The following is a 14,349-nucleotide window of genomic DNA, read 5'->3' as shown; positions in this document are numbered from 1 at the left end:
GTCAGTAGCTGATTGGGCCATGTTGGAATATTTTGCATTGCTTTGAATCAGGGATTCTGAGGCAATGTGTGCATTTTTTATGCTTTGTGGTAATTAGTCATTAGGAATTGTATAGCTCATCTCATACTCCCAAACTCTGTCAATGTTTTACTCTAACTGGCAAACTGTATTGGATGGTGGACTGGTTTGTTATAACCTACCTACCACCGTCCCAGTCTCCCTTCCTCCCAGTCAGCTAACCAAATGAAACTGTAAACTCTCTCTCCCTCAGACCGTATCCAGGAGAGGCTAACAGGTCAGCTAACCCAATGAACAGCAACAGGAAGGAGGACATGGAGATCTCGTCCCACTACCGGCAGCTCCTGCGGGAGCTCAGCGAGCAGCGGCAGCATGGCATCCTGTGTGACGCCTGTGTCATCGTGGAGGGGAAGATCTTCAAGGCCCACAAGAACGTCCTCCTGGGCTCCTCGCGTTACTTCAAGACCCTCTACTGCCAGGTGGGTGTGGGAGATCTGTGGAGATGTTTATGTACGTTGGTGGTGGAGGACTGGAAGTTGGCCTTAATCCCAGATCACAATTACGTGCTGCTGTCCCCTTTGCCTGCTCTATATGGGGTTAATTGATTGATTGGTTGCTTGAATGACGGATTACCCTCATACTATGTTAAGCATATTGACCTCACGGCGCTTGTCTTTTCCTACTAACATTTCGCTACTTCATTGAGGGAAAATCTACCTACTACAACTGTGATATGTGGTTGTCTCACCTAGCTACTGTAAGATGAATGCTCTGGATAAGAGCGTCTGCTAAATGACTAACATGTAAATGTGAAGGGCCAAACAGTAACGACAGGTCACCAAACGTACTATTATTCATCATTCAGGTGAAGAAAGGGGCGGAGCCACATCACCAGACGACTGTCACTCACCTGGACATCGTCACGGCGACAGGCTTCAAGGCCATCCTGGACTTCATGTACTCGGCCCACCTGGCGCTGACCAGTAAAAACGTCATTGAGGTGATGTCAGCCGCCAGCTACTTACAGATGACCGACATCGTCCAGGCCTGCCACGGCTTCATCAGGGCCGCGCTGGACATCAGTCTCCGCTCTGAACTGGCCGACGTCGAGATGGGGGCTGCCGCGGGCGCTGGGATCGGGGGAGGTGGAGGAGGGGTGGCGTCAGAAGCCTTGGTGTCTATCATATCAGGACGAAGCTCCTCGCCCTGGCTGGGGAGGCGTACCAGCCCGGCCAACTCCTCTGGGGACTCCGCCATTGCCAGCTGCCATGAGGGTAGTGGCAGTACCTACGGGAAAGAGGACCAGGAACCACCCAAGAGCCACGAGAGCCAAGAGGACGGTGGTCACGACTCCCAGCCCGCCTGGCCACACAGCTACCGCCCCATCACTGTCAAAGAGGAACAAGTCTCACCCTCCTCCGTTTCTCACCCCCGGGATGGGCCCAATGTGGGCGCAGGGACACAGGGGGATCAGGGGGGAGGAGGAGAAGGGCCGTGGCAGCCCTCCGGGTCTGGGCGGAGGAAGAACCGAAAGAACAAGGACACGGTCAGACACATTACCCAGCAGGCCGAGGGGGACAGAGACAGCAGGCCAGGGTCGCCGCTGCCCTCCATGATGGGCGTGACGGGGTGGAGCTACAATGGAAAAGACATTCCTGGTAGGACACTCTTACCCTGGGTACATGGGAGGGTTACAGAGAGAGAGAGTGATGGAGCTGGTGGTCCCAGGTAGCTGAGCTTCATCCTCGGTACAGGAGAAGGGTGGGCAGCTTGTGCTATATGCTTTGGTTGTATCTACTTAATTCATATTTGGTAACATGATTATCTTATATCATTTTGAAAGGTAAAGCAAAAGGCACATAGAGTTGAAGTCGGAAGTTTACATACTTAGGTTGGAGTCATTTAAACTCGTTTTCAACCACTCCACAAATGTCTTGTTAACAAACTATAGTTTTGGCAAGTTGGTTAGGGCATCTACTTTTTGCACGACACAAGTCATTTTTCCAACAATTGTTTACAGACAGATTATTTCACTTATATTTCACTGTATCACAGTTCCAGTGGGTCAGAAGTTTACATACACTAAGTTGACTGTGCCTTTAAACAGCTTGGAAAATTCCAGAATATTATGTCATGGCTTGAGAAGCTTCTGATAGGCTAATCGACATCATTTGGTCAATTGGAGGTGTACCTGTGGATGTATTTCAAGACCTATCTTCAAACTCCGTGCCTCTTTGCTTGACATCTGTACAAACAGTAGTACGCAAGTATAAACACCATTGGACCACGCAGCCGTCATACCGCTCAGGAAGGAGACGCATTCTGTCTCCTAGAGATAAACATACTTTGGTGCGAAAAGTGCAAATCAATCCCAGAACAACAGCAGAGGAACTTGTGAAGATGCTGGAGGAAACAGGTAAAAAAGTACCTATATCCACAGTAAAACAAGTCCCATATCGACATAACCTTAAAGGCCGCTCAGCAAGGAAGAAGCCACTGCTCCAAAACCGCCCCAAAAAAGCCAGACACGGTTTGCAACTGCACATGGGGACAAAGATCATACCTTTTCGAGAAATGTGCTCTGGTCTGATGAAACAAAAATAGAACTGTTTGTCCATAATGACCATCATTATGTTTGGAGGAAAAACGGGGAGGCTTGCAAGCCCAAGAACACCATCCCAACCGTGAAGCACGGGGATGGCAGCATCGTGTTGTGGGGTTGCTTTTCTGCAGGAGGGACTGGTGCACTTCACAAAATAGATGGCTACATGAGGGAGGAAAATTTTGTGGATAGATTGAAGCAACATCTCAAGGCAGTCAGGAAGTTAAAGCTTGGTCTCAAATGGGTCTTCCAAATGGACAATGACCCCAAGCATACTTCCAAAGTTGTGTCAAAATGGCTTAAGGACAACAAAGTCAAGGTATTGGAGTGGCCATCACAAAGCCCTGACCTCAATCTTATAGAACATTTGTGGGCAGAACTTATAAAGTGTGTGCGAGCAAGGAGGCCTACACACCTGACTCAGTTATACGAGTTTTGTCAGGAGGAATGGGCCCAACTTATTCTGGGAAGCTTGTGGAAGGCTACCCGAAACGTTTCACCCAAGTTAAACAATTTAAATGCAATGCTACCAGTTTAAATATTAAAAAAAAAAAAAAAAAAAATTACCAGCTAGGCTAGTTGAGAACAAGTTCTCATTTACAACTGCGACCTGGCCAAGATAAAGCACAGCAGTTTGACACATACAACAACACATGGAATAAACAAGCATACAGTCAATAATACAATAGGAAAAAAAATACTAATAGAGTGTACTTCTGACCCACTGGGAATGTGATGAAAGAAATTAAAGCTGAAATAAATAATTCTCTCTACTATTATTCTGACATTTCACATTCTTAAAATAAAGTGGTGATCCTAACTGACCTAAGACAGGGAATTTTTACGAGGATTTAATATCAGGAATTGTGAAAAACTGAGTTTAAATGTAGTTGGCTAAGGTGTATGTAAACTTCCGACCTCAACTGTACAAAATGTTAGACAGTACAGATGAATTGCCTTAGATAACAAACCTCTTCCTAGGAACCTCCTGAGCCTTGGACATTTCGATAACTATGGGAGTGTTTAGATTCCTTTAGAGGGAACATTAAACCATTAGGTGTGTGTCTTTCTCTCCTTTACTGCCATTGGCTGACGTCAGTAGGTACAAGATGTGTGTGTGTGTCTGACACAGGCTGGCTTCGATAGTTACGAGGTGTGTGTGTGTGTGTGGATAGGTAGATCATTAAAAGTGAGGGGAAGCTAATCATGGGTGCATTAAGGGAGTTGGCTGTGAAATGGGCACAAGCGTGGTAGCAGCTAAAGAAAACAGGGTAATTGAATTGACCTGGGTCAGCGCATGGATTATCAGCGTGTCCTCGCCATCCAGACTCTGGGGTTTAGGGAAGGACTTCTCTGAAGAGGGAGGAGGGGGAGAGACGAAGAGGAGAAAGACAGGGCTGTGTGGGAGGAGTAGGGGGGAAGGAGAGGAATGGGTGGCAAGTTAGGAGAGAAGAGGGGGGGAGAGGGAGGGCAGAAGAGAAAAAAAGTATGGGGCAAGGCAGAATCGGAGACGGGGGAGGGGGAGAGGTGAGAGAGAGGCTAGAAGGAGGAGGGAGAGTGGGGAGAGGCAGGGAAGGGATTGAGAGGGAGGGAGGGAGGAGGGAGAGAGGCTAGAAGGAGGAGGGAGAGTGGGGGAGAGGCAGGGAAGGGATTGAGAGGGAGGGAGGGAGGAGTGAGAGAGGCTAGAAGGAGGAGGGAGAGTGGGGAGAGGCAGGGAAGGGATTGAGAGGGAGGGAGGGAGGGAGGGAGGGAGGGAGGGAGGGAGGGAGGGAGGGAGGGAGGGAGGGAGGGAGGGAGGGAGGGAGGGAGGGAGGGAGGGAGGGAGGCTAGAAGAAGGAGGGAGAGTGGAGAGAGGCAGGGAAGGGATTGAGAGGGAGGGAGAGTGGGGAGAGGCAGGGAAGGGATTGAGAGGGAGGGAGAGTGGGGAGAGGCAGGGAAGGGATTGAGAGGGAGGGAGAGTGGGGAGAGGCAGGGAAGGGATTGAGAGGGAGGGAGAGAGAGTGGGGAGAGGCAGGGAAGGGATTGAGAGGGAGGGAGAGTGGGGAGAGGCAGGGAAGGGATTGAGAGAGAGGGAGGAGTGAAGGACGGATCCGTATAAGCTTTTTATTAATTTACTTAACTATAAATTGTCTTGAAGTCCGGGACACATAACCACACACACACACACACACACACACACACACACACACACACACACACACACACACACACACACACACACACACACACACCTGCACGCACACACACACACACACACACACACACACACACACACACCTGCACGCACACACACACACACACACACCTGCATGCACACACACACACACACACCTACACACACACACCTGCACACACACACACACACACACACACCTGCACGCACACCTGCACGCACACACACACACACACACACACACACAGACACACACACACACACACCTTCACGCACACAACTATACACACACACACACACACACCTGCACGCACACACCTACACACACACACACACACACACCTGCACGCACACACCTACACACACACACACACACACACACACTCCTGCACGCACACATGCATGCCCAGTTTTGTCCAAAGCAGCGTAAGGTTGCAGGGTTGGCATTACCCAGGAAATGTTCCCCCAGCCTTGACTAAAGGTGACAGGAAGTGTCTGTTTGCCGGTAATGTATTTTGGCAGCGTTTGGCACTAGTGCAGCCAAACCCTGGCATTTACCTATCAGTGGTATTTTGCCTTCCATATTTTGTGAAAGGTTTTCGTTAGATCAGGATGTCAGTAGCTGAATTGCTGTTTCCCCTGGCAGAGCTGGTCTTTGGATGTGTGAGAGTAGTGGTTTAGTTGAAGTCTTGTGTGCAGTAATGGAGTGTTGTCTTTCAGGGGTTCAGAGTATTGGTATTGTGTCGTCTGACCATGGAGTTTTAGCAATATGGGCTGCACAAGAGGAAGGGTTGTGTGTTTGAGGAAGGGGGTTGGGGTTGTACTGGTAGTTTATGGAGGAATGGTGGGATTCAATAATGGCTGGAACGGAGCGAATGGAATGGTATCAAACACATGGAAACATTGTGTTTGATACCATTCCACCTATTCCGCTTCAGCCATTCCCACGAGCCCGTCCGCCCCAATTAAGGTGCAACCAAACACCTGTGGTGGGATTAGTAAAAGAGTGTGTGTTTGTGTGTGTGTGGAGACACCATCCAGTCCGGTTGGTTTCTATGACATCCTCTAGTAGTGATAAGAGAGAAAAGGGCACCTCAACTCTGAGAGTAGCTTAATTGCTTCATTCCTTATTGATGGAATAATACCTAAACACTCTCTCTCTCGTCCTCTCTCACTGTCGCTCTCTCTGTAGTCTTGAAAACCCTAGGTGACACAGTGAATACAGGGTCTGGTTTCAATTATGGGATATTTACATAGTCTTGAAAACCCTAGACAACACAGTGACTATAGGGTCTGGTTTCAATTATGGGATATTTACATAGTCTTGAAAAACCTAGACAACACAGTCACTATAGGGTCTGGTTTCAATTATGGGATATTTACATAGTCTTGAAAAACCTAGACAACACAGTGACTATAGGGTCTGGTTTCAATTATGGGATATTTACATAGTGTTTTCAAGACTATGTAAATATCCCATAATTGAAACCAGACCCTATATTCACTGTGTTACCTAGGGTTTTCAAGACTATGTAAATATCCCATAATTGAAACCAGACCCTGTATTCACTGTGTCACCTAGGGTTTTCAAGACTATGTAAATATCCCAAAATTGAAACTAGACCCTATAGTCACTGTGTTACCTAGGGTTTTCAAGACTATGTAAGGATCAGATAGTCTTGATACTGAGCCATTTACTGTTTTCTTGGAAATGCATGTTGACTTAAACAGCTGGGAGAAATAGGATTTGGTTTCCTTAGATTCCCTTCACTTGCAAACATCTGCTGTGGGCTTGATATCATTATCGTGGCCAGTGAGCAGCGAACTGAATTCTCTGTGTGTGTGGGTGCGTGTGTATGTGCGCATCCGAATGTGTGTGTGCGCGTTTGTGTGTGTTTTTGAACCCGTTTGTGTGTGTGACGTTTCAAATCACATTTCATTCATTATATGGATTTATTCGGTCTTTGTTGGTTTGTATACAGTAGACATGTAGGATCATTTTGAATAGGGTATGTGTTTGTATACAGTAGACATGTAGGATCATTTTGAATAGGGTATGTGTTTGTATACAGTAGACATGTAGGATCATTTTGAATAGGGTATGTGTTTGTATACAGTAGACATGTAGGATCATTTTGAATAGGGTATGTGTTTGTATACAGTAGACATTTAGGATCATTTTGAATAGGGTATGTGTTTGTATACAGTAGACATGTAGGATCATTTTGAATAGGGTATGTGTTTGTATACAGTAGACATGTAGGATCATTTTGAATAGGGTATGTGTTTGTATACAGTAGACATGTAGGATCATTTTGAATAGGGTATGTGTTTGTATACAGTAGACATGTAGGATCATTTTGAATAGGGTATGTGTTCCATGTTCAATCCTTTATTTGAAAATGTTGCTTAATAATAGCATTTGATAGGGACAGTATTTAGAAATACAATATATAAATAAGACATACAATTATATTTTACAATTCGCTACCAAATAACACTTTAATGTAACTGGATTACTTCATATGACTCAAGCGAGGTACTCGTTCTTAGGAACTATTTGATTTCAGTGTTACTTCTCTTCTGTCTCTCTCTTCCTGTTAGCTTTGTTTAGGGGGTAAACGTATGCTAAATACAGCTGCTGTTTGGCCTAATAAAAAAGAACTGGTGAGTTTTGAGGGTTTTTTCCATCTGTGAAAAACCCACATTGTGACCTTTTGGTTTGGCTAGGGGGATTTTGGAAATTCTTAGAAGATGGACAGTGTGATGTGTACACACACACACACACACACACACACTGCTTAGAGCATCTGCTCATGTAGATGTGGGCAGATAAGCGAAACAGGGGTTTCTCTCCAGCCCTAACTTATCGATTACACACAGTGTTTGATGAGGGTGTGAAATCCCACCAATCTATGTGAACTTCTCTCACTCTTTCTGCTATCTACTGGGGCTTCACAGTCTACCCAACAGCTACAACCACACCACTGGAGGCTGCTGAGGGGAGGACGGCTCATAAGAATGGCTGGAATGGAGAAAATGGAATGACATCAAACACATGCTTTTCTTGTGTCTGATTCCATTCACTCCATTCCAACCATTATACGCCATTCCAACCATTCACCCCATTCCAACCATTATACGCCATTCCAACCATTCACTCCATTCCAACCATTATACGCCATTCCAACCATTGACCCCATTCCAACCATTATACGCCATTCCAACCATTCACCCCATTCCAACCATTATACACCATTCCAACCATTCACCCCATTCCAGACATTATTATGAGCCGTCCTCCCCTCAGCAGCCTCCACTGAACCACACACACACACACACACACACACACACACACACACACACACACACACACACACACACACACACACACACTGTAAGGCCCTTACACATACAGTACTGTATAAACAAAGTATTTCTTCAAGATGAGGTCAGACTCTTTATGCTGTTTCTATGCAGATTATATGTTACCCATAGGTCCGCAACACTCTCTTAGACTAGGCCTAGTGTGTTGGTCACCTTGTAAACCATGTTAGAAAATGATTTTCATTAAATACAATCCCTTTATTGTTGTTAGCCGAGTACCAGACAGGCATTCTGCTCTGTGTGTGTTTGGGCCCGCATGACTATTATACTCTCATCATTCTGACAATTCCCATGGGGCCTTCCACACTCACCTGGGGTAGCCAGGCCTCTTTAAAACTGCCCGCACTTCATCACTTCTTTGTCGACTTTTTCTCTTGTTGGCTTTTTCCTTCCTTCCTTCTCCCCAAGTCTCCACAGTCTAAAGGTGAACGTCTGAAATAATGAATCAGCTCCCCCTTTCACCCCTTTCTGCTCTGTACTCCAGTTAAGACTCTCCCCATAGTATTTGCACTTCATTAAACTTGAAATAGGTTTAATATTTAAAACACCCTGAACAGATTTCAACCCCCTCACCCCTCTCGCACCTCTCTGGTTTTCTATCCCTCCTCTTTTTCCCCGTTTAATAATCTACTCTATATATTTATTTTCCTCCTTTTAATTCACTGTCTCTCCATTAAAAACCAAAATAGATTTAATATTTAAAAACGTAGACTTCATTTTTTAACCCGACTCACTGATTGACAAGTACTGGGTTATGCCTGGGTGACGTTGAATTGTCTCTCCTTTGTCTCTCTCTCTCTCTTTCGCACTCTCTTTCTCTTTCTTGCCTTCTCTCACTCTCTTTCTCTTTTCCTCTCTTTCTTTCCCCCTCAATCTCTCCTCTCTTCACCAAGCTCCCCCATATTTGGCAGCCTATCCACCCTGTTGACGTGTTGTGCCCTGTCACCCCACCTCCCCCATTCACTCCCTCCCCACTTCCCCCTGTCCCTCCGTTTTGGGGCTGAATGGTTATTTGTTCTGTTGGTAGTCGTGACGGAAGACTGTTACACAGTTTTTCCCCCTCCTCTCTCGTCTGTTTCTCCCCCTCCTCCTCTCTTCTGCCTCCTGTCTCTCTCTTTCAGTAGCCCACTGTTCTATTATCTCCATGGTAACTACCACTTCTCAACGCCTACCCTCCATCTTTGTCGTATGACCTCACATCCTGTTGGACATTATGGACAGTACACCAGCTGAAACCCCTACGCCTACACCACAAACACAAACACACACATGTACGCACACTAGCCTATCTTTCACCCTTTCAACTATTGCATCATCTGGTCCCCCCTGTCTTCCCTTTCTCTCACCTCCTCTCTGTGTGTTCCACACCTGGTGTATTTATAAACCCCCTGGCTCCACAGAACCCTGGTGTACAGGAAGCCACCTCCTCTCTGTGTGTTCCACACCTGGTGTATTTATAAAGCCCCTGGCTCCACAGAACCCTGGTGTACAGGAAGCCACCTCCTCTCTGTGTGTTCCACACCTGGTGTATTTATAAACCCCCTGGCTCCACAGAACCCTGGTGTACAGGAAGCCACCTCAACTCTGTGTGTTCCACACCTGGTGTATTTATAAACCCTCTGGCTCCACACAACCCTGGTGTACAGGAAGCCACCTCTCTGTGTGTTCCACACCTGGTGTATTTATAAACCATCTGGCTCCACAGAACCCTGGAGTACAGGAAGCCACCTCCTCTCTGTGTGTTCCACACCTGGTGTATTTATAAACCCTCTGGCTCCACACAACCCTGGTGTACAGGAAGCCACCTCTCTGTGTGTTCCACACCTGGTGTATTTATAAACCATCTGGCTCCACAGAACCCTGGTGTACAGGAAGCCACCTCCTCTCTGTGTGTTCCACACCTGGTGTATTTATAAACCATCTGGCTCCACAGAACCCTGGTGTACAGGAAGCCACCTCTCTGTGTGTTCCACACCTGGTGTATTTATAAACCCCCTGGCTCCACAGAACCCTGGCGTACAGGAAGCCACCTCCTCTCTGTGTGTTCCACACCTGGTGTATTTATAAACCCTCTGGCTCCACACAACCCTGGTGTACAGGAAGCCACCTCCTCTCTGTGTGTTCCACACCTGGTGTATTTATAAACCCTCTGGCTCCACACAACCCTGGTGTACAGGAAGCCACCTCCTCTCTGTGTGTTCCACACCTGGTGTATTTATAAACCCTCTGGCTCCACAGAACCCTGGTGTACAGGAAGCTACCTCCTCTATGTGTGTTCCACACCTGGTGTATTTATAAACCCTCTGGCTCCACAGAACCCTGGTGTACAGGAAGCCACCTCCTCCCCAGGCCTGACCATGTATTTTCCCAAACGTCCGCACCCCCACCTGTCAACAGACTGCCAATGGAACACAGCTAAGAGGGAGGGATGGGAGAAGGAGAGAAGAGGGGAAAGTGGAGAGGAGCGGTGATGAGAGGATTAGTGAAGGGTGGAGGAGAGAGGAGCAACTGAGCTGGGGGAGTTAAAGATTAGCCATCTCACCGTGCACCTGGGCAGGGCCTGTGCTCCCCAGCTAACCACAGCCCCCACACACACACACACCACTCACACACACACACACACACCGGATGCACTCATGCACATACATACACACATGCAAGTATGTGCGCTAAGCGCACATTGATCGTTCAGATCTAAAGTTACCCAGAAGGCAACCTGACAGGATGTCCTGTTGGCGCAAGGGGCTGCTGTGGTTGTACATTCACAGTATCTCAAACATATACACACACACACACACACACACACACACACACACAGCAACAGACAACATGCAAATATGCCCACACCTAAAGGCATACTCACACTGTGGATGAACCCTGGACTGTGAGCAACCATGTGTAGTAGTTTAGGGCTTGTGTGGTTGTGTATTGAGATACAGAGGGAAGATTGACTGATATAGTAGAATGGATGTGTTACGAAGAACCAGTTGGGGAAATGGCAGTAGTGTGGAGCAAAGGGGAGGACTGCTGTAGTTTGACAGTGTATAACTAAGACTCCGGTGCTGCTGTCGTGACAGGATGCTCTGTAATGGATAGATCAGTCAGACTGTTGGCCTGTCCAGCTCTCTGGGGTGTAACTCAGACCTCTGACTGGGTGTTATTCAGGAGCACGCTGGATAGAGAGGGAGGGGAGAGTAGTGGTTTAAATGCCTGAGTGTGTGAGTGTGTGTGTGTAGCAGAACTCGACAGTGAACAACGTGTGCGTTTTTATGTGTCTGCATGTGGCTTTTAAGTGTGAGAGAGAGAAGCCCTCAAAAACCACACCCTGGGGCGTCTTACACTTGCTCTCTCTCTCTTGTTCCTCTTGTTTATTTTAGAGAGGTTTGTTCTATTGACTGTAGTGAACTCCCCCCTTCACACACACTCCTTCACCCGTCTGACCAGTATGAGAAAGGGGAGGAGAGAGGTAGGTGGTGTTTGACCAACGTACGGCCCTAACAGGATGTGGAGGTCTGCTGGCTTGTGGGTGTGTCGTCTGACCAGTATGAGAAGGGGGAGGAGAGAGGGAGGTGGTGTTTGACCAACGTACGGCCCTAACAGGATGTGGAGGTCTGCTGGCTTGTGGGTGTGTCAGATTGGCCAAGTCACAACTTACTCACAACACACGCACACACACTCGTGGGAGGCTTCTTGCTCGAGGGCAAAGTCTCCCTTCCTTTGACACGTTCATCCTTCCCTCCCTGTTCCTCCCACCCGTTCCTCCTCCTTCTCTTACCCCTCAACCTTTCCCTCCCTTGCTCACCCCCTCCCCGTCCTTCCCATCTGACAGCAACCTACTCCTAGAAGAGATAGAAGTGTTAAAAGCACGGAGGACAATGAAAAGGATAAAACATTCAGTGTTTTTGTGTTGAATGCTTTCACGTGGGGTGGTTGTTGGGTCTATGTGTGTTGTGTGTTGTATAGTGGTGTGTTGAGTGGGTATGTGTATTGTTGTATAGGGCCCTTTGAGTATGTGTGTCATTTTATTTGTCCGTCAGAGAGGGCCAAAGGAAGCCCTGGAAGCCACTGTCTGTCCTTCATTTCCATCTGTCCTCTCCTCCATCCCTCTATTTCACACAGTCACTTCTGCTCTCCTTCATATATTGGAGCTGTGTGTGTGTTAGTGTGTGTGTGTGTGTGTGTGTGTGTGTGTGTGTGTGTGTGTGTGTGTGTGTGTGTGTGTGTGTGTGTGTGTGTGTGTGTGTGTGTGTGTGTGTGTGTGTGTGTGTGTGTGTGTGTGTGTGTGTGTGTGTGTGTGTGTGTGATATGGACTGCACACGTTCACATGCAAATCCCAAATTATACCCAGTGTTTTTCTTGGTGACAGTTTAAACTCTTTTAATCAATCAACCTCCTTCAACCTCCATATCCCTTCTTAACCTGCCTTCCTCCCTTCTCAGCCGTACTAATCTATCTCCTGCCCTAATGCCCCCTTCATCCCTTTTATCTCTCCTCTCCTCTTATATCTTCCCCTCTTTACCCCTGCTACCCTCACACTGCATGGGCATGCTATGAGGGAGTGAGGTCTAGTGTACATGCACACCACAGGTTTACTACACACTAACAATTAGGGTTCCTCAGGGGTTATGGTTCCACGTGGAACCATATTGACCCAAACAGTCAATGGTTCTTTGCGAGTGAGTAAATGAGAGTGTCATTCCATTTGATCTAATCTGTGTAGTTATTACCTGTTGGATGGTCTAATCTGTTATCTATTAAATGTTGGATGGTCTAATCTGTGTAGTTATTACCTGTTGGATGGTCTAATCTGTGTAGTTATTACCTGTTGGAAGGTCTAATCTGTTAGTTATCTGTTGGGTGGCCTAATCTGTATAGTTATTACCTGTTGGGTGGTCTAATCTGTGTAGTTATTACCTGTTGGATGGTCTAATCTGTTATCTATTAAATGCTGGATGGTCTAATCTGTGTAGTTATTACCTGTTGGATGGTCTAATCGGTGTAGTTATTACCTGTTGGAAGGTCTAATCTGTTAGTTATCTGTTGGGTGGCCTAATCTGTATAGTTATTACCTGTTGGAAGGTCTAATCTGTTAGTTATCTGTTGGGTGGCCTAATCTGTATAGTTATTACCTGTTGGGTGGTCTAATCTGTGTAGTTATTAACTGTTGGATGGTCTAATCTGTGTAATTATTATCTGTTGGGTGGCCTAATCTGTGTAGTTTTTACCTGTTAGATGGTCTAATCTGTGTAGTTTATACCTGTTGGATGGTCTAATCAGTGTAGTATTTACCTGTTGGATGGTCTAATCTGTTAGTTATTACCTGTTGGATGGTCTAATCTGTGTAGTTATTACCTGTTTGATGATCTAATCTGTGTAGTTATTACCTGTTGGATGGTCTAATCAGTGTAGTATTTACCGGTTGGATGGTCTAATCAGTGTAGTATTTACCTGTTGGATGGCCTATTCCTGTGTAGTTATTACCTGTTGGATGGCCTAATATGTGTAGGTATTACCTGTTGGGTGGCCTAATCTGTGTAGTTATTTCCTGTTGGATTGCCTAATCTGTGTAGTTATTACCTGTTGGATGGCCTAATCTGTTAGTTATTACCTGTTGGGTGGCCTAATCTGTGTAGTTATTTCCTGTTGGATTGCCTAATCTGTGTAGTTATTACCTGTTGGATGGCCTAATCTGTTAGTTATTACCTGTTGGATTGCCTAATCTGTTATTTATTACCTGTTGGGTGGCCTAATATGTGTAGGTATTACCTGTTGGAAGGTCTCATTTGTGTAGTTATTACCTGTTGGATGGTCTAATCTGTATAGTTATTACCTGTTGGATGGTCTAATCTGTTAGTTATGAACTGTTGGGTGGCCTAATCTGTTAGTTATTACCTGTTAAATGGCCTAATCTGTATAGGTATTACCTGTTGGATGGCCTAATATGTTTGTTGTTACCTGTTGGATGGCCTAATTTGTGTAGTTATTATCTGTTGGATGGCCTAATCTGTGTAGGTATTACCTGTTGGATGGTCTAATCTGTGTAGTTATTACCTGTTGGATGGTCTTATCTGTGGCGATATTACCTGTTGGATGTTCTAATCTGTTTAGCTATTACCTGTCCATTTGATCTAACCTGTGTAGTTTTTACATGTTGGATGGCCTAATCTGT

General features: G+C 46.3%; 1 protein-coding gene across 3 annotated transcripts in view; it reads left to right on the top strand.

Annotated features, from left to right (window-relative positions):
• zbtb46 (zinc finger and BTB domain containing 46) overlaps positions 1 to 14,349 on the top strand; it is a 233,872-nt gene that overhangs the window by 94,714 nt on the left and 124,809 nt on the right. For all 3 annotated transcript variants that reach the window (XM_021588887.2, XM_036966903.1, XM_036966902.1), the window contains exons 2-3: positions 272 to 497; positions 884 to 1,676. In XM_021588887.2, coding sequence (XP_021444562.1) covers positions 309 to 497; positions 884 to 1,676 — 982 coding nt within the window. In that variant the 5' untranslated portion in view covers positions 272 to 308. The remainder of the gene's footprint in view (positions 1 to 271; positions 498 to 883; positions 1,677 to 14,349) is intronic.

Source organism: Oncorhynchus mykiss, chromosome 28, assembly GCF_013265735.2.
Source record: "Oncorhynchus mykiss isolate Arlee chromosome 28, USDA_OmykA_1.1, whole genome shotgun sequence".
Classification (NCBI taxonomy): Eukaryota; Metazoa; Chordata; class Actinopteri; order Salmoniformes; family Salmonidae; genus Oncorhynchus; species Oncorhynchus mykiss.
Note: the sequence above shows the minus strand (reverse complement) of the source record. Positions and strands in the feature narration are given on the sequence as shown.